At 44.0% G+C, this 21,341-nt stretch overlaps 1 protein-coding gene across 1 annotated transcript; it reads left to right on the top strand.

Annotated features, from left to right (window-relative positions):
• Positions 1 to 911: 911 nt before the first annotated feature.
• On the top strand, positions 912 to 17,470 carry LOC140494731 (sphingosine 1-phosphate receptor 3-like). Its single transcript, XM_072594271.1, has 2 exons — positions 912 to 1,361; positions 14,778 to 17,470. Exon 2 carries the CDS (start codon positions 14,968 to 14,970, stop codon positions 16,087 to 16,089), a length of 1,122 nt encoding a protein of 373 aa, XP_072450372.1. The 5' UTR covers positions 912 to 1,361; positions 14,778 to 14,967; the 3' UTR covers positions 16,090 to 17,470.
• The last annotated feature ends 3,871 nt before the right edge of the window (positions 17,471 to 21,341 follow it).

Genomic DNA, 21,341 nt, shown 5'->3' with positions numbered 1-21,341 from the left:
AGAGTTAACATTTCAATATGATTCCTCTTCGTAACCCCCTTGAATGAGCATTTCTAGAAAACTGCCATCAACATTCCTATAATTAGGAAGGTCACTTACTCTCTTAGCACCTCCTGTCTCTGCCAGAGGCTCCAAAGGAAAACGAAAGACTTGCATTTATATAGCATCTCATTCCCATGCACGTGACACTAAAATCTAATTCTAAATCACTAGACATCTCAAAGTGTCTTACAGCTTTTGTAGGATTGTCACTTATGATGAAGAAAGTGAGGGACTGCAGATGCTGGAGATCAGAGTCGAGAGTGTGGTGCTGGAAAAGCACAGCAGGTCAGGCAGCATCCGAGGAGCAGGAGAGCCGATGTTTTGGGCATAAGCCCTTCCAGCGCCACACTCTTGACCCTTATCACTTATGATGTAGGATGTGCAGCAAGATCTCACAAAATGCCGATTGAGGAATAAATGTAGCCCAGGGTACTTTAAATTAGATTAGATTATCTACAGTGTGGAACAGGACATTCGGCTCAACAAGTCAACATTGCTAGGACAAATGTTCGGCACAACATCGTGGGCCGAAGGGCCTGTTCTGTGCTGTATTGTTCTATGTTCTAAGTCCACACTGACCTTCTGAAGAGTAACCCACCCAGACCCATTTCTCTCTGACTAATGCATCTAACACTATGGATGGGGAGACATCTCACTGACCCACATCCCCATCTCCCCCTCAATCGCCTCAGCCTCTTTTGTAAAAATGATGGCAAGGAGCTGTTTAACAGCTCCCCAAACTGGGAGGGAACATCTCAGACACTCCCTCCCTCCTGCACTGCCAGCCCTGCTCAGATTCTGAAGGAACACTTGAAACCAGATCCCAGTGTCTGAATAGTCAGAGTTTATTTTCAAAGTTTCTCCTGCAGGAAGTAAGCATTTCACTGGAAGGCGTGTTTAACTATTCACAGGGCTCTGGGCTGGAGATGAACAGCGTCCTCAGTGAATACCTGGGACCGAAATGATTGGGTTGTCTTTTGATGAGTGGAGCTGTATTTTGTTTTGAGGATTGTTCGCATGGGATGTCCCGCCCCCTTCAGACAGAATAAAAAAGGGTTGACGTGCACCCTTTACAATTATTCACTGCGGTCCCTGCTCCTGTGAACAGGAAGCTGCACAAAAACCAAGTAAGGCATTTAATTTGACCGCGACTCCACAACCAGAGGAGAAGAAAAGCAGCACTTTGGCGGCTCCAAACTACCTGGAGTGAGTGTGCTTGTACTCACAGTGATCCCTGCTGTAACCAACAGACTTTAAGAGAAGCGTTTGGTCGCCTCTCAACAGTTCTGAGGCTGCGTTCATAGTGCAACTTTCTTCAGGTACGTCTGAACTTATTAGCAGTGAGTTATTAGCGACAGCGCACTGTCCAGTTGTTGCAATATACCTAACTTTAATTTTACTGGAAGATAAATGGGGTGCTATAAGTGCAGGTGTCATAGCAGAGAAGTCGGTTAAACTCTAAGCAGTAGATGCATTTAATTATCTCCTCTTGGCCGGTAAAGTTCCTGCCTTTGTAGGGATTAACATTACCGTGAAAGAAAAGAAAAACCAGCCAGATATACACACACACACAAACAGAGAGAGAGGCACACACCAGAACAGAAAGGTGAGGAATAGACCGAGGAGGAAATCGCGACAGATAGAGACACAGGCACAGTATTAGAGAGGGATAGACACACACACACACGCGGACAGATAAAAGGGGAAGTAAGAGAGGTGAAAGTGAGGGAAATTAATCCATAAGGAGATAGCAGTGAGGTGGGGAAACTGAGGAGAGAGAGCGAAGGCGGTGCTGGGGACAAAATGCTTTCCAGGACTCAATCTTAGCTGCTCGATGCTAGAACTCTCCTCAAGCGGCTGACGGGGAAAGAGTTTAGATTACCGGTCCTCAAAAGGCGGAGTAAGTAACAAAGATCCCTGACCCTTTTAACTGGTGCCAAACGAATTCGTTTCCATGTGTGTTTTGTGATGGTACTATAACATCACTAATAGTGGTGAAAATGCACAGGTTACTTCGCCTGGTTAATGCAGATCTCAGGGTACAGCGTGTTGAGAAATCCCACATTTTTGTTTTTGTTTTTGTAAGGGCTGGTCACTTTCCATCGCACAGTAATAAGTGGAACCGCTCCCTCTCTAAAACTGCTTCTCCCTCAATTGCCTGGGACACGTCGTCACTTTTCCCAATCCCACTCAAATTCCCAGTCGAAAGTTGTCCCAACATGATGCCATTTCAAGCCATGAGAAACGGAGTGGAAATCCGCAGGAAAGCAGCGTTGGATGAATACTCGAAGGCTCGTGTCTGTTAATAAAAGCAAAATATTACGGATGCTGGAAATCTGAAACAAAACACACAGAAAGTGCTGGAGAAACTCAACATCGGTGGAGAGAGAAACAGAGAGCCGAAACGTTAAATCTTCTTCTCTCTCCACAAATGCTGCCAGACCTGCTGAGTTTCTCCAGCGCTTTCTATTTTTTTAGAGGCTACCCGCTTTTATGCTGACCCGCGCCTGTCGCGACCTCACCGCAGAACTGGAGGCAAGATTTTCATTTATCTAGCGCCTTTCACGACTATGGTACCTTCACAAACGCTTTGCTTTCGTGGGAGGAGTGAAATGGGCGCTGTAGGAAATAGTCTTGCAGGGTCGTAGGACTAGAGCAGGGCAATGGGTCTGACTGGATATCTCCAGACGGAGAGAGTGTAGACTCGATGGGCCAAACGGCCTCCTTCTGGACTAGAATGAGCATGTGCCTCTAGTTTTTTTTAAAAAGTGTAGTCAGTTTTGTGATGCAGATAATGGGAAGAGCATCAAATCGTAATCTAGCACTATAAAGTGTCAACCAGAGAGAAAATGCATCATTCAGCTTTTAATGTTCGAAATAAAATAGATTAAAAAGAACATTAAACAGAATCATGCCACAATAGACCCCAACCCCTTTCCTCCCTGTAACTCTGCAGGTTCTTCTGCCTTAGATAATAATCCAATTCCTTCCTGACTGCTTCAGTTGAATTTGCCTCCATCACATTTTCATATTCCAGCTGCTAAATGCTCACTGTGAGAAAGCATCCTTCCCACGTCTCCATTGTTTCCTTTGTCAAATATCATAAAACGGTTTCCTCTGGCCCTGTTTCTCCTTTTTCCAGCCTGTCTGGACCCCTCATAATTTTGAATCTACTTATCCAAACGGTGAGAAAGTGAGGACGGCAGATGCTGGAGAGTCAGTCAAAAAGGGTGTTGCTGGAAAAGCACAGCAAGTCAGGCAGTATCTGAGGGGCAGGAGGGCTCATGTTTTGGGAATAAGCTCTTCATCAGGAATGTGTGTGTGTGTTAGTGTGGCGGGGGGTATGCGGGGGGGGGGGGTGGGGGGGGGGGATGAGAGATTAAATGAGGTGTGGGGGTAGGGCTGCAGTGCAGTTGCTCTTCTCTCAGGAAAACAGTCTAATATTCTCCAACATATCCATACAACCAAAGTTCCTCATCCCTAAAATTACCCTGGTGAGTCATTTTTGCACTTTCTCTCTAATGCCATCACGTCCCCTCTGATATGTGTTACCTGGATCTGGATGCAATACTTCATCTGAGGGTGACAGTGTTTTCCATAAGTTTGGCGTAGCTCTCCTTTTGTATTTTGTGTCCCTACTAATAAAGGCCAGGATGTCGTATGCTTTATGAGCCACTGTCTCAACTTGTCCTGGCAACTTCAATGATTTATGTACCTATTGACTCAAGCCAACTGATCCTGCAGCCCCTTTAGAATTGTACCCCCATTAACTTATTTGACCCTCTGCGTTCTTTGTACCAAAATAATCACTTCATACATCTCTGCATGAAATTCTGTCTGTCACTCATTCCCCCTTATCAATAACCTGTATTTGTTTTTATTTGTTCACTTCTGGGATGTGGGCATCGCTTGCTGGTGAGTGTTCATTGCCCGTCCCTAGTTAAGGTGGAGGTGAGCTGTTTTCTTGAACTACTGCAGTTCACTTGCTGTACAGGGACCCACAATGCACTTAGGGAGGGAATTCCAGGATTTTGACCCAGTGACAGTGAAGGAACAGCAATGTATTTCCAAGTCAGGATGGCGAGTGGCTTGGAGGGGCATTTGCAGACTGTGGCGTACCCAAATATCTACTTTCCTTGTCCTCCTAGTTGGAAGTTTGGAAAGGTGCTGTCTGAGGAGCTTTGGTGAATTTCTGCAGTGCATCCTGTAGATAGTACACTCTGCTGCTACTGAGTGTTGGTGGTGAAGGCGATGGATGCTTGTGAATGTGGTGCCAATCAAGCATCCAGCTTTGTCCTGGATGATGTCAAGTTTCTTGAGTGTTATTGGGGCTGCTCCAATCCAGGCAAGTGTGGATATCTATCACACACCTGATTTGTGCCTTGTAGATGATGGATAGGCTTTGGGGAGTTAGGAGGTGATTTACTCATTGCAGTATTCCTAGCCTCTGATCTGCTCATGTCGCCATTGTGTTTATGAGGCAAGTCCATTTGAATCCAAGGTCAATGACCGTTTAAAGTTCTACATCTTATGGTCCACAATGCTTTGTATAATCCAAATTTTTTTGAAATTGTGTCCTGTACACCAAGCTCATCAGTCTGTCTCAGGATAAACAAAAACACTAATTTCAAGCCTGGAAGAAATCCTCTGGAAACCTTTCCCCAGTCTGAAAAAAAAACAACTACTAACCGCTGATCTGTTTCCTGTCTCTCAGACCATTTTGTATCCATGTTGCTATTATCCCTGTTATTCCCTGAATTCCAATTTGCTGTTAGGTCTGTGTATGGCATTTTGTCAGATGCCTTTGGAATGCATGTAGAACAGATTTACAGCATTATCCTCACCAACCCACTTTTGTTATCTCATCAAAGAAAATACAAATTTAGTTAAATATTAAACATAGAACATAGAACATAGAACAATACAGCACAGAACAGGCCCTTCAGCCCACGATGTTGTGCTGAACTTCTAACCTAGATTAAGCACCCATCCATGTACCTATCCAAATGCCGCTTAAAGGTCGCCAATGATTCTGACTCTACCACTCCCACGGGCAGCGCATTCCATGCCCCCACCACTCTCTGGGTAAAGAACCCACCCCTGACATCTCCCCTGTACCTTCCACCCTTCACCTTAAATTTATGTCCCCTTGTAACGCTCTGTTGTACCCGGGGAAAAAGTTTCTGACTGTCTACTCTATCTATTCCTCTGATCATCTTATAAACCTCTATCAAGTCACCCCTCATCCTTTGCCGTTCCAACGAGAAAAGGCCGAGAACTCTCAACCTATCCTCGTACGACCTACTCTCCATTCCAGGCAACATCCTGGTAAATCTTCTCTGCACCCTCTCCAAAGCTTCCACATCTTTCCTAAAGTGAGGCGACCAGAACTGCACACAGTACTCCAACTGTGGCCTAACCAAAGTCCTGTACAGCTGCAACATCACTTCACGACTCTTGAATTCAATCCCTCTGCTAATGAACGATAATACTCCATAGGCCTTCTTACAAACTCTATCCACCTGAGTGGCAACCTTCAAAGATCTATGTACATAGACCCCAAGATCCCTCTGTTCCTCCACCTGACTAAGAACCCTACAATTAACCCTGTATTCCGCATTCTTATTTGTTCTTCCAAAATGGACAACCTCACACTTGGCAGGGTTGAACTCCATCTGCCACTCCTCAGCCCAGCTCTGCATCATATCTAAGTCCCTCTGCAGCCGACAACAGCCCTCCTCACTGTCCACAACTCCACCTATCTTCGTATCATCTGCAAATTTACTGACCCACCCTTCGACTCCCTCATCTAAGTCATTAATAAAAATTACAAACAGCAGAGGACCCAGAACTGATCCCTGCGGAACTCCACTCGTAACTGGGCTCCAGGCTGAATATTTACCATCTACCACCACTCTCTGCCTTCGACCGGTTAGCCAGTTTTCTATCCAATTGGCCAAATTTCCCTCTATCCCATGCCTCCTGACTTTCCGCATAAGCCTACCATGGGGAACCTTATCAAATGCCTTACTAAAATCCATGTACACTACATCCACTGCTCTACCCTCATCCACATGCTTGGTCACCTCCTCGAAGAATTCAATAAGACTTGTAAGGCAAGACCTACCCTTCACAAATCCGTGCTGGCTGTCCCTAATCAAGCAGTGTCTTTCCAGATACTCGTAAATCCTATCCCTCAGTACCCTTCCCATTACTTTGCCTACCGCAGAAGTAAGACTAACTGGCCTGTAATTCCCGGGGTTATCCCTATTCCCTTTTTTGAACAGGGGCACAACATTCGCAACTCTCCAGTCCCCTGGTACCACCCCCGTTGCCAGTGAAGACGAGAAGATCATTGCCAACGGTACTGCAATTTCCTCTCTTGCTTCCCACGTAATCCTAGGATATATCCCGTCAGGCCCGGGGGACTTGTCTATCCTCAAGTTGTTCAAAATGTCCAACACATCTTCCTTCCTAAAAGGTATCTCTTCTAGCTTATCAGTCCGTTTCACACTCTCCTCTTCAACAATACGGTCCCTCTCGTTCATAAATACTGAAGAGAAGTACTTGTTCAAGACCTCTCCTATCTCTTCCGACTCAATACACAGTCTCCCACTACTGTCCTTGATCGGACCTACCCTCGTTCTCGTCATTCTCAGGTTTCTCACATACACATAGAATGCCTTGGGGTTATCCTTGATCCTATCCGCCAAGGATTTTTCATGCCCTCTCTTAGCTCTCCTAATCCCTTTCTTCAGGTCCCTTCTGGCTATCCTGTATCCCTCCACTGCTCTGTCTGAACCCTGTTTCCTCAACCTTATGTAAGCCTCCTTCTTCCTCTTTACTAGACATTCAACCTCCCTCGTCAACCAAGGCTCCCTCACACGACCATTTCTTTCCTGCCTGATCGGTACATACATATCAAGGATACGTCGTATCTGCTCCTTGAAAAAGTTCCACATTTCTACCACATCCTTCCCTGACAGCCTATGCTCCCAACGTATGCTCCTCAAATCCTGTCTTACAGCATCGTAATTTCCCTTCCCCCAATTGTAAAATCTTCCTTGTTGTGCGCACCTATCTCTCTCCATAACCAAGGTGAAAGTCACAGAATTGTGGTCACCATCACCAAAATGTTGACGCACTAACAAGCCCACCACTTGTCCCGGTTAAATAAATCTGTGCTAGCCTTCATTACCCTGATTTTTCCCAATGTGACTATTCATTTTACCCTGAATTATTGCTTCTGGAAGCTTCTCAACCAATAAGATTGTTGGGGTTTTTGTTTTCTTAAGCAAGGGTGTAATATTTACAATTTTCCAGTGCTCTGGCATTACTCAAGAGTTTAAGTAAGATTAGAAAATGATGGCTACTGACTGCAATTTTCATTCTCACCTCTCTCGCTATTCTTTAATCTATTTCATCTGGTTCTAGAGCCTTGTCAACTTTGATTACAGACAGCCTATCTCGTGCCCCCTCCCTATCAACTGGAAACCGTGTGACTGTCTAAACAACCTTTTCTTTTACTGTGACCCATGCAGCATCTTTTTCCTTGCTGAAGATTGATGCAAAGTATTAGAGTCATAGAGTAACACAGCATGGAAACAGGCCCTTCGGCCCAAATTGAACTGTACTGACCATGGTGCCCACTCAGTTAGTTCCGGTTGCCCACGTTTAGTCTATATCCCCCTAAACCCTTCCCATCCATGTACTTGTCCAAATGTTTTTAAATGTTTAATGTACAATTTACTGCCACAGTCTTGCCTCCAAGTATAAATCTCCTTTTGATCCCAGTCTTACTGTTTACCACCTTTAACAATTTAAACTCAAAACAAGACTTCTGGATTTCTTTTTGTGTTAGCTACCAGCCCTTTCTGTTGCTTCTCTTGTTTGTTTTATCAATGCCACTCTCAACGTACCATATTTTGTCTGGTTTTTACTTTTATTATCCATCTGACATCTGGTCTAAGCATAGCTTTTCTTTGTTTGTTCTTTATCACTGTGTCTTTTGTCATTCCAGGGAGCTCTTGATCTCTTTGCCTTCTGTAGGAATATGCTATGACTGTACCTGAACCATTTCACCTTTAACGACATTACGTTGTTCGATTATCTGTCAACTTTTGACTCTGATTCTTCAGGGTCACCTTCATTCTTACACCTTTTGAAGTTGGCTTTCCCCCAGCTAATTATTCTCACTGGTTTGTTCCTTATCCTTTTTGGTAACCAACCTAAACGTTATAATACAACGATAATGAGCTCATTAATGGTCTCTTCTTGAGACCCAAGCCACTTGGCCTATGTCATTCCCAAGAATCATACCTAGCAATGTTCCCTTTCTCATTGGACTGAACATATTGCTTTAAAAAGTTCTCATGACCATGCTCTTGAATCTTTCCCTTCTTTAGCTTTAACACCACTACTTTCTTAATCTATATTTGGATAATTAAAAATACATTATAATGGCTATGTTACGTTTGCACACCTCTCTGAAGTTTCCGTGCAAAGTTGTTTCTTGACAGCTTGTTTGTGACCTATAGACTACTCTGAGCAGTGCTTTTCATTCCTCAGCTCGAGCCAATTTAATTCTGCCCTCCAAGGTGTCCACTCCACTGTCTTTTGCTCTCCTTAATCACTGTCACTACCTTTCTCTTCCTGCTGTTCTTATTTTCCTGAACATATTCTAAGCAATATATTTTTTCTCACCCAGTCCTGTCTTGCTTTGAGTTAGGTCTCTGTTATAGTTACAACATTATGTTTCTGCATTGATATTTGTCATCTGCAATCCACCAACCTTTTCTACCACACTCTGTGCACTTACATATATGCAGAGTAAACCTTGTTTTAACTTAATTGTTTTTCCTCCGCCTACTTCTTGACTCTGACTTTACCAAATCAACTTACAATCTGGTTCTGTAGTGTAACTTATATTTCTCAGTATTCTGTGCACCTTGAGATTCCAGTCTACAGAATGACTTCCTTGTTCCTACAACCCTAAACTCTCCCCATTTGCAGCAGCAGACTTCCCCTTGATGTGTTGGTTGCATTTTTCATTTGCAAGTTATCAAATTGTGATTTTAGTTGAGTGTGAAACTGTAAAAGACTCTGAGCAATTTATTGTGGTTGGATCTGGCTACTTGTTTGAAATCATTATCAGCTTGACGTCATTTAACAACAGCATGTTATGTATAGCTCTGCTCGCACTTGTCCAAACAGCGGTGCAATCAAACGTTTGCAGAGAACTAAATGCCTAACTAGGCTAGGCTCTGGTAAAACCTCACTGAGACGAAAGCAAAATGTTGTGGACACTAAACCACTGTAGCCATGTGTAAGCCGAAATCTAAAAATGGAAACAGAAAATACTACAATTACTCAGCCACCTGAGTAGTATCCTTGAGGAACTAAACAAGTTTCATGTTTCACCTTAAGCCTGTTTGGTCAGAGCTAGTAGATATTAGAAAGATTAAAAAAGGGTGGAGGAAATGATGCTTTCCTTCTCTTATTCATTTTAATGTCCTTTCAGATGGATTCAGCATCCCACCATTCACAACAACTCTAGGTGTACATTTTGTTTCTATGCTGGTCCTGTTATCGCTCCCTTTGGCCTTGCTTCATGAAATCTTTAGTTATTTAATCTCTCCTGCTTTCCACTGTGCCACAGACTTACCCTTTCATTCTTCTGTGTGCCCTCTTCTCCTTTCACTTATTCATAAAATTCCTACAGTGGTGAAAGCAGGCCATTCAGGTCCACAGTGACCCTCTGAAGAGCATCCCACCCAGACACACTCCCCTATCCCATCCCTGTATTTCCCATGCCTAATCCACCTGGCCTACTCATCCCTGCATACCATGGGCAATCCACCTAACCTGCACATCTTTGCACTGTGGGAGGAAACTGGAGCACCAAGAGGAAACCCAGGCAGACACAGGGAGAATGTGCAGACTCTACACAGACAGTCACCTGAGGGTAGAGTCGAATGCAGGTCCCTGGCACTGTGAGGCAGCAGTTCTAACCTCTGGCCAGTCATACCTACAACATTTCCCCCACTGGAATCATGAATTCTCTTCTCTCCACATGCTGAGCGCCAACAGCAGATTTTCTTTCTGTTAAATCTTCATTGAGTTGCCTTGTCTGAACCTCTTCAACATTGCACATGGCTTCAATTCTAGTGTCATATCTGGATGACATTAGGCAGCTTATGCTGGTGTGAAGGCACATTTCAATTGGCATGAACTTTGTAGTATGTAAACCATATAAAGTGTTATGGTGTTTTAGAATTGGAGGGGTAATGCTCAGTTGTACCAAAACACAACTAGAAGCGTTATCATATATAATGAAAATTAACTTGGATAGGCACCAAGACCACAATATAATCCCTGCTTTAAGAACTATCATTGTTTTTTGAAATGCATGGTTCAATTTTTCAAATATTATAATTTGAGAAATTATTAGTGTTGGGATATCAGCTGTCAAGCATTAGTTGAAATTTAAAAACAAACCTGAAATAAAATCTGAAGATACTACATGTAGCCAGCAGGTTAGTTAACTGCTGGAGAGACAGATTGTTTCAAATGTAGCCCCTAGTCAGAACTCAATTCTGACAAAGACTCCAGGGCACCTTTACTCTTTCCAGATGCTGGAAACTGCTCTGTATTAACAGAATTTTGTTTCAAAATCACTTATTATGTTGGATGCGACTAAAGACAGTAGTGTAGCCCACTAACTCCACTGTAACTGTTACCTTTGCTGACTATCACAGTAGGCAGAGATAGTGGTAATGTCACCTTTTTGTTCATCCAGGCAAATGGTAGGGGAATTTTGTGGTGCAGTGGTAGTGTCCTCTCCTCTGACCCAGGCTATAGAGGGAATCATAATACATCTGAGTAGATTACCTTTTAAAGAAATAGATCATGGAGTATGATTCCCATTTGGGGCCATATTATGAATTAAAGTGTGAGAGGTCTTTCATTCAATCCTAGACAAGTCCTGCTATAAGGTTCAAGCCAATAGCTATACTAGTCTGACAATACCCAATCTTGGAAGCTGTGTAGACTCAGGCCTGATTAGGACTTGGGAATACCAGGGCTGTTGTGGCACAGTGTCCATAGTTTAGCCTATGTTCAAGTCTCACTTCCTCCAAAGGGAAGAGGTTGATCAAAAATATCTGCAATTCTAGGGGGGGTCCACAAGATTCAACTTGTCCTTCGATGAGATGTTAATTCAAGGCTCCCTTGTATCTTCTTGAGGATACATAACAAATTCTGTGGCAAAGTTTTGAAGAATCATGGAGGTGGGCTCCCTGGAGTTATTGCTAAACTTATCTCCTAATCAACATTTAAGAAGGCATTATCTGTCCACTATCGCATTGCTATATATGGGTCCTTGCTGTGTATGAATTGCCTATTGTGCCTCCTGCACTTCAAAAGTACCTCCTCACCTGGTAGGGGCGTTGAGAGTCATTTCATACATACATGTGAATTAGGAACTGAAGTTGGCCATCTGTCCCTTCAAGTCTGCTCCATCATTCAATAAGATCTGTCTGTGTTCCAAATTCCAAACTTCCATTTAGTCCAATTACCTCTGATTTCTTTGCCTACCAGAAATCTCTCTACTTTCACCTTTAAGATATTCAGTGATCCCACTTCCAGAACCTTCTGAAGTACAAGGTTCCAAGGCCACAGAATCCTCTGAAAGAAAAGTTTCTCTGCATTTGTTTAATTTAATTCATTTTAATGTTTCCAACATATTTGTACATTAGTGAGCTGCTTTCTCAAGTAATGGTACATAGGATGTTACAGTGTGTATGGACTTGAAGTCAAATATGTTGAGTCAGATGCCATAATGTATTCAGCAAGGAAGTGACCTTCATTGACAGCAGATTACAGGATTGAGTGTTAATAAGGTTGACCATATTAAAGAAATTATCTTCCAAGTTAAAGATTAATTACCTGATCATTCTGCTGAGCATTCATTGAGGTGTTTATAGAATCAGAATCAGACTGTACAAGAAAGGCCCTTCAGCCCATTCAGTCTGCACTGACTAAAACAAATCAGCAGCTACCTACACTAGCCTACTTTCCAACACTTAGACAATAGCCTTGAGTATTACGCCATTTCAAGTGCCCATCCAGTTTTTAAAGATTGAGGTTTTCCTGCCTCTAGGTAGTTAAAACAAATATTCTCATTTTATTTGTTTGGTTTTTTTTTTGACATATTAGTTTATAAAAGTATTGGAATTGGGGGAAATGCTGTGTTGATGGGACAGTGGCAGGAGGGCTGTGGGGTATTATTAGGGTTGCTGTTCTCAGATTGGGCATCCCTGGTCTCAGAGTGGACAGTGGTTAGTTTTCAAGGGAGCCCAGTGTTTGAACAGATGAATTGCTGAGTCACGGTTTGGTCAGGTTCTGAGGAAGAGCCATATTGGATTGGAAAGGTCAGCTCTTACTTCTCTCCACAGATGCTGCTGCTGACTTTCCCCGGCATTCTCTGTGTTTGTTTTTGGAGCTGACCAACATGTTGTCTCTTATTGAGCAGGATGCGACTAAAGACAGTGGTAAAAATAACGACTGCAGATGCTGGAAACCAGATTCTGGATTAGTGGGGCTGGAAGAGCACAGCAATTCAGGCAGCATCCAAGGAGCAGCAAAATCGACGTTTCAGGCAAAAGCCCTTCATCAGGAATAAAGGCAGTGAGCCTGAAGCGTGGGGAAATAAGCTAGAGGAGGGTGGGGGTGGGGAGAAAGTAGCATAGAGTACAATGGGTGAGTTGGGGGGGGGGGGATGAAGGTGATAGGTGAGGGAGGAGAGAGTGGAGTGGATAGGTGGAAAAGGAGATAGGCAGGTAGGACAAGTCATGGGGACAGTGCTGAGCTGGAAGTTTGGAACTAGGGTGAGGTGGGAGAAGGGGAATGAGGAAACGGATGAAGTCCACATTGATGTTTGGGGTTGAAGTGTTCCGAGGCAGAAGATGAGGCGTTCTTCCTCCAGGCGTCTGGTGGTGAGGGAGCGGCGGTGAAGGAGGCCCACGACCTCCATGTCCTCGGCAGAGTGGGAGGGGGAGTTGACATGTTGGGCCATGGGGCAGTGTGGTTGATTGGTGCAGGTGTCCTGGAGATGTTCCCTAAAGCGCTCTGCTAGGAGGCACCCAGTCTCCCCATTGTAGAGGAGACCGCATCGGGAGCAACGGATACAATGAATAATATTAGTGCATGTGCAAGTAAAACTTTGATGGATGTGGAAGACTCCTTTAGGGCCTTGGATAGAGGTGAGGGAGGAGGTGTGGGCGCAGGTTTTACAGTTCCTGTGGTGGCAGGGGAAAGTGCCAGGATGGGAGGGTGGGTTGTAGGGGGGGCGTGGACCTGACCAGGTAGTCACGGAGGGAACGGTCTTTGTGGAAGGCGGAAAGGGGTGGGGAGGGAAATATCCCTGGTGGTGGGGTCTTTTTGGAGGTGGTGGAAATGTCGGTGGATGATTTGGTTTATAAACTCCTTGGATGCCTGAACTGCTGTGCTCTTCCAGCACCACTAATCCAGAATAAAGACAGTGGTATACAATGCATAGAGCAACCCACTAATTCCGCTGTGATTGTTACTTTTGGTTACTATCTCAATGTACAGCTTGGGATAGGTGGAGGTAGTGGTAATGTCACCTTTTTATTCATCCAGGCAAATGGTAGGGGATTTTTTGGTGGAGTGGTGGTGTCCTCACCTCTGAGCTAGGCTATAGAGGGAATCATAATACATCTGAATGAATTAACTTTAAAAGAAATAGATCATGGAGTATGATTCCCACTTGGGGCCATGTTATGAATTAATGTAAGAAGTCTTGCATTCAAAGAGTTTTGGGTGTTCATTGTGTCACAAAGCTAGTCCTTTGTTTTCTAAAAGCTGTTCCTTGGCTCAAGGAGACTCTGTCCTTGATTTTTTTTCAGAGGGGTAATAAACCAGGCTGGGCTCCAATCAGTCTGGTTTTGTGCAGAGATGAAAAGGATTTTGAGTGGTCTTTTGTTTATATGCAAACAAATGAGACTTCAGGCCAAAGTGATCAGTTTTAGTTCTGTCCTGAACTGGAAAGTTCAACAGGGAGCTGTGTGGAAACTCTCTCTCTTTCTGCCCTTCAACTTCAACTTGGAAGCATGTGTTCCAGTTATATTGTGTTTTAAAGGGAGTTTGTTTATTGGGACTGTTGTGTGTACTCAGAACATCATAATTAAGTCTAGGTGGATAGGTTGAATTCCGTAGGGGTTCTTTATTCTGTTCTTTGTGTTTCATTGTGTAATTTTGTGAATACATTTTTTGTCTGTTTTTAAATCCAGTCATGATTTGGAGATGCCGGTGTTGGATTGGGGTGTACAAAGTTTAAAAATTACACAACACCAGGTTGTCAACTACCTGATGAAGGAGCGGCGCTCTGAAATCTAGTGCTTCCAATTAAACCTGTTGGACTATAACCTGCTGTCGTGTAATTTTTAACTTAAAATCTAGTAGTCAACCGAGCTATCTTACTCTGGGTAATTTTTATTGTACACTTACTGAAACAAATTGTAAAGCCAGGTCTAGGGCTGCCTGCTTCAGAAGGTTTTGAGTGATCTGGCTTAGTCCATAACAATTGCACTGTTTGCTTATTTTTCCTTGCACCAGTTAATCATTTTAATTGTGGATTCTGAAATATTGAACTTTTGGCATTACAAAGATCTGACATTTTGTCTTAATACAACTTTTTACATATTTTCCCCCAGGTTAGAGACTCCAATTGAAGAGGTGTGACTGAAAATCTATGTGTGAGTCCCCAGCTCCTCCTTGGACAGGCTCCAACAGTGAACTGGGCCAGACGTACTGACAGCGCCCTCTATTGTTTAAAATGCTTCAGGAAGCAGAGTAGACACTGGGCAGTGTCTTTGGGACATTCCTGGTAACTCAGTGGTAGCAATGGCTTTGTTCAGTGACTATGAGGGGGATGAGATTATCATCAGGCATTATAACTTTACAGGAAGATTGTTCAACAGGACAGAGGGTGTTTCCAGCAGTGCCAAGACTGCAGTCTTCCTCCTGGCCTGTATATTGATCGTCATTGAGAATCTGATGGTGCTTGTGGCTATTTGGAAAAACAAGAAGTTTCACACGCAGATGTACTATTTAATCGGGAATCTTGCCCTTTCAGATCTCTTGGCTGGGGTGACTTATGTGTTTAACATCCTCATGTCTGGACACCGCACTCTGACCCTGACACCGGCAGAATGGTTCATCAGGGAAGGCAGTATGTTTGTTGCCTTGTGTGCATCGACCTTCAGTTTGTTGGCGATTGCCATTGAAAGGCACATGACCATGGTAAAAATGAGACCATACGACTCTAAGAAACAGTACAGGCTTTTCCTGCTGCTGGGTGCTTGCTGGATGATCTCCATTCTCCTGGGGCTCTTGCCGCAAATTGGATGGAGCTGCATCGACAGACTCAAGTCCTGTTCGACCATGCTGCCACTGTTTGCCAAAAGCTACGTGGCCTTTTGCATCACCATCTTAACCGCCATCTTGTTCTCCGTCGTGATCTTGTATGTCCGCATCTACCGGCTGGTCAGCTCAAGCAGCCGCAAGATGAAGGTGAGGAAGAACACCAAGGGCAGCCAATCAGAGAGGGCCATGGCTCTCCTGCGCACAGTGATGATCGTCGTGGGTGTCTTCATAGCCTGCTGGTCCCCTCTCTTCATCTTCCTGATGCTGGATGTCGCCTGTAGTCCCAGGCAGTGCAACATCCTCTACAAGGCAGACTGGTCCGTTGCCCTAGCGGTGCTGAACTCGGCCCTGAACCCCATCATTTACACCCTATCCAGCAGGGAGATGCGAGGGGCCTTCTTTAAGTTGCTCTGCTGCTGTTTGGTGGGCTCCGACGTAGCCAGGAGCTTGCCGATAGCACCGACTGCAGACAACAGCAGGAGTAAGTCCAGCGGGAGCAACTTTAACAAACCCCGGGATGAGGTAGACTCCCCGACCATGCTCATTTCAGCCTGTATAGTCAAGTCGAGTGAGTTTTCACTGGAAAAGGGCAAGTCTTGAATTCTGTGGCGTTTCCCAGAATAATCCAAGGAAAGCATCTTGACTCCTATCAGGATTGTGAAGTAAAGACAGTTGATGTCAGTGTTTCTGTTTTTAATACATACAGACTTCCGTTATCTTGTACAAAATATCACCATAATGTTGATAAGCACTCAATGACTACAGTGAAGGTTATTGGTTTGCTGCACCAGAAATCCACAGAGTCCTGATCATTGGTTTATTGTTAGATCACTGCCATGATTTACTTTCATGCCCACAAGTTAGTGAAGGTAGGGGTAAAAACTAGGGTGGGTGTTGTCTGGTTACAGAAAAGTAAGACAGTCAGCCAAAGCCATCTTGTTGAGTGAAACCTGCCCTAAAGTATGGTCGGTGTATGAGAATCGGAATTGCCACTGTTGCCATCATTTCTCCTCCCCGGGAGTTAATCACTCACCCACCCTGGGGACCTGGCAGTAAATGGGAGCCAGATCCCATTCCCAGCAGAACTCCCATTTGCGAGCTCCCTAGAGTTATTTCTGATCTGTCCTCAGATTGAGGATCAACCTTTTCAGAAGCAGATGAGGAAGACTTCCTGCCACTAAAGACTTCCAATACTTTGGAATTCTTCCCCCAGCAGAGCTCCATCACTGACTAAATTCAGAATGAGTATTCAGACTGAAAGAACAGAAGAGTATGGGGATATTCGGGAAGGTAAAGTTGAGTTAGAAGATCAGTCATGATCCTGTTGAAGCATAGAGAAGTCTGAAAGGGTCAAAGGCCAACTCCAGCTCCTATTTGTTATGTTCCGAAGGTTATCCTGAGATTTCTGTTCCTGCCTCAGAAATGTCCCCTACTCTGTCTCAGTCATTTCTGCTCCTTAACTTTAAAATGGCCTTGAAACCTATTTGTTTTAGTTTTAAAATAGTTGCCTAAACTTGCTCCCACTTAAGTTCTCTCTCTCTCTCTCTGTGTATCTCTCTCTCTCTCTCTCTCTCTCTCTCTCATATATCTCTATCTCACGCTCACTCTCACACTCTCTCTCTCTCTATCTCTCTATCTCTCTCTATCTCTCTATCTCTCTCTATCTCTCTCTCTCTCTCTCTATCTCTCCCCTCAATTCTCTGCATTTTAGGTACTCTGACACAAAGGAGCTTGCAAAATATCAGCATGCCTGAGGGCTGGCCTATCACCACTGCCAATAAAGGAAGGCCCAGGTTACCAGCTAACTCTGACCTTGGGTGCCAAAGCTATAACCTGTAGGTGATAGACTGGGGATGTAGCAATAGACTCAACCAACAATAGAAGATCCATGTAAATGTTTTTTATATAATCCATCAAAGAACCTGTATTTTTGTGCACTATTTATTAAATATTGTGATTATATATTTTAAGTTGAGCCATGAAGAAATAAACCTTTAATGCTTTCATTAGAAAATGTATATTTTGATTTGTTTATGTATTATTAAATACACGTCACAAATTGATGGATTGCTGCTGTGAAGGTGGCCATGATAAATGGGCTGTCTGTGTTCCATATGTGGAGGACTGGAGGGTATCTAATGTTGTGCCTGGGCAATATTGTCAAACAGAGACACCCAAGGGTTCAGGTACATTGGATGGTTAAGAAGGCATTTATCACACTGATCATTGCTCAGATCAGTGAATATAGGAGTTGCGACATCATGTTGAGATTGTGGGTGAGGCCACTCTTAGAATACTGTGGGCAGTTCTGGTTGCCCTGTTCTTGGAAGAACATTATTAAATTGGAGGTAGTGCAGAAAACATTGACGAGAACGGTGCTGGCCCAGGAGGATTTGAGTTATAAGGAGAGGCTGGATAGGCTGGGACTTTTTTTCACTGGAGCATAGGAGGTTGAGGTGTGACCTTGAGAGGTTTATAAAATCATGCGGAGCATGGATGAGATGAATAACCAAGGTTTTTTTTTCCCCTAAGATGGGGGGAGCTCAAAACTAGAGTGCATAGGTTTAAGGTGAGAGGAGAAAGATTTAAAAGGGATCTGAAGGTCAATGCTTTCACACAGAGTGGTTCAAATGTGGAATGAACTGCCAGACAAAGTGGTAGATGCAGCTACAGTTACAGCATTTTAAAGACATTTGGGCAGGTACATGAATAGGAAAGGTACAGAGGGATATGGAAAAATGTGGGAAAATGGGACTAGATTAGTTTGGGAAACCTGGTTGGCATGGATGAGTTGGAATGAAGGGTCTGTTTCTGTGCTGTAAGACTCTTATAGCAGGGTCTCTGGATTAACAGTCTAGTAGTTATACTAGTAATGCCATCAACTATCTTAACATAACTTGTGGTTACCACAACTCCCCATCTAGTAATCTCCAGTACGCTGAGCAGAATGACACCTTGATTTCAGGGGTTAAGCAGAGAGAGCGTAGTGCTGAAAAAGCACAGCAGGTCAGGCAGCATCTGAGGAGCAGGAGAATCAATGTTTCGGGCATAAGCCCTTTATCATGAAGGGCTTTTCCAGCACCACACACTCGACTCTGATCTCTCCTTCAAGGGTTAAGCTCCAAGGAGTGAATCTGTTCCCCACTCATAAAAAGATCAAGAACCAGAGAATGTGGACTAAAAATGATTTGTGAAAAAGTGCAAATTGGATGTGAGTAAAAACTTTTCTCACAGCGAGTAGTTTGGTTTGTTTTTATTCATTTGTGGAATGTGGGCATCACTGGCTGGGTGAGTATTTATTGCCCGTCCCTAGTTGCCCTTGAGAAGGTGCTGGTGAGTTACCTTCTTGAACTATTGTAGTCCACTGGCAGTGGGTTTACCCACAATGCCCTTAGGCAGGACGTTCCAGGAGTTTGACCCAGCAACAGCGAAGGAACAACGATATGTCTCCAAGTCAGAATGGTGAGTGGCTTGGAGAGGACCTTGGAGGTGGTGGAGTATCCATGTGTCTGCTGCCCTTGTTCTTCTAGATGGAAGTAGTCATGGGTTTGGAAAATGCTGTCTGAGGGTCTTTGGTGAACTTCTGCAGTACATCTTGTAGATATTACACACTGCTGTGTTGGTGTTGGAGGGAGTGGATGCTTGTGGATATAATGCTAATCCAGTAGGCTGTTTTGTCCTGGATGGTGTCAAGCTTCTTGTGTTGTTGGAGTTGCACCCATCCAGGCATCCATTCTGAAATGGATTCTGGAAATAAGTTGCATTTAAGGCATTCAAGAGGGGATTGGATGCTTAATTGGACAAAAATATTGTGCAAAGGTATGGGGGAGAAAAACAAGAGATTGGCACAAGGTAGTGAAACTCATTTGGAGAGCTGGAGTAGACACATAAGCTGAATGTCTATTTCTGTGTTGTCATGATTCTGAGAAATTGTTTAAATAATTTCCTGAAATTTAGAGCAAACGCAGAGAGTGCTGGAGAAACTGAGCAGGTATGTCAGCATCTGTGAAGAGACAAACAGTTAGCATTTCAACTCCAGGGTATGAGCACATGGTGAAGACAGTGTAAGAGAGAGAGAACCTGCACATTTACTGCCTTTGCTGTTTTTGAGTTCATGTGTCGCTGGACATTGGAATGCATCTGGGAAAATTAACAAACAATGAAATTCACAACTAATCTTGGAGGAACCAGTTTGGGCGAAGTTCACAGCACAGAATCAGATAAGTTCATTGTTGTTTTAAGTCTGTCTAAGAGAAAGGCTGTATTAGTGAGTACAGTGGGTTCTTTCTTGATTGGAGATATGTCTCTTGATTAAACTTGAAATACAAGCAATTACTTTAACCTGGGGAAATGTTTGTAGAGGAATAAGACAATGTTATTTTCTGGATCTGTAGATTGTGAAGGACAAAAATGGCCTTTGCAGTGATATGTACTTCTTGTCAGATGTGGGAGTTTAAAGAGATTTTAAGGGTTACTGCAGATTATATCTGCCATAAATGCTGTTGGATACGAGTGGATCGGTTGGAGAGACAGATAGAAGCGATGAGGAATTTGCAACAGCAACAGTATGTGATGGATGGCAGATATAGAAAGGGGGGAAAGTCTCGGATACAGTCACATACACGGGTTAACTCCAGGAAGGGTGAGAGAGGTCGGCACCTAGGGCAGGAGTCTTTTGTGGATATACCCATTTCAAACAGGTATGCTGTTTTGGAAAATGTAGGGGGTGATGAATTCTCAGGGGAATGTAGCGCGAACAGCCAAGTTTCTGGTAATGGGGCTGGCTCTAGTGCAATGAAGGGTACGTTAGCTTCCAAGAGATCAATTGTGTTAGGGCATTCTGTAATCCGAGGTACAGACAGACGTTTCTGTGGCCAGCAGTGAAAAAGCAGAATGGTGTGTTGTTTCCCTGGTGCCAGGATCAATGATGTCTCAGAGGGTGCAGAATGTTCTCACGGGGGAGAGGGGCTAGCAGGAGGTCATTGTCCACATTGGAACCAACGACATTGGAAGGGAAAATGTTGAGATTCTGAAGGGAGATTACAGAGTTAGGTAGAAATTTAAAAAGGAGGTCCACAAGTGTAATAATATCTGGATTACTCCCAGTGCTATGAGCTAGTGAGGGCAGGAAAAGAAGGATAGAGCAGATAAACGTATGGCTGAGGAGCTGGTATATGGGAGAAGGATTCACATTTTTGGATCAATGGAATCTCTTTTGGGGTAGAAGTGACCTGTACAAGAAGGACGGATTGCACCTAAATTGGAAGGGGACTAATATACTGGCAGGGACATTTGCTAGAACTGCTTGGGAGGATTTAAACTAGTAAGGTGGGGGGGGGGGGGGGGGGGGGGGGGGGAGGGGGGGGAACCCAGGGAGATAGTGAGGAAAGAGATCAATCTGAGTCTGGTACAGTTGAGAACAGAAGCGAGTCAAACAGTCAGGGCAGGCAGGGACAAGGTAGGACTAATAAATTAAACTGCATTTATTTCAATGCAAGGGGCCTAACAGGGAAGGCAGATGAACTCAGGGCATGGTTAGGAACATGGGACTGGGATATCATAGTAATTACAGAAACATGGCTCAGGGATGAGCAGGACTGGCAGCTTAATGTTCCAGGATACAAATGCTACAGGAAGGATAGAAAGGGAGGCAAGAGAGGAGGGGGAGTGGCATTTTTGATAAGGGATAGCATTACAGCTGTGTTGAGGGGGGATATTCCCGGACAGGGAAGTTATTTGGGTGGAACTGAGAAATAAGGGATGATCACCTTATTCGGCAAATATTCGCAGGTAAAGGGATGGCTAGAAAATGGGAAGCCTTCAGAAATGCGATAACAAGAATCCATAGAAAG

This window comes from Chiloscyllium punctatum, chromosome 24 (genome assembly GCF_047496795.1).
Source record: "Chiloscyllium punctatum isolate Juve2018m chromosome 24, sChiPun1.3, whole genome shotgun sequence".
Classification (NCBI taxonomy): domain Eukaryota; kingdom Metazoa; phylum Chordata; class Chondrichthyes; order Orectolobiformes; family Hemiscylliidae; genus Chiloscyllium; species Chiloscyllium punctatum.
The sequence above is the reverse complement of the archived record's forward strand: the minus strand, read 5'-3'. Positions and strand labels throughout refer to the sequence as shown.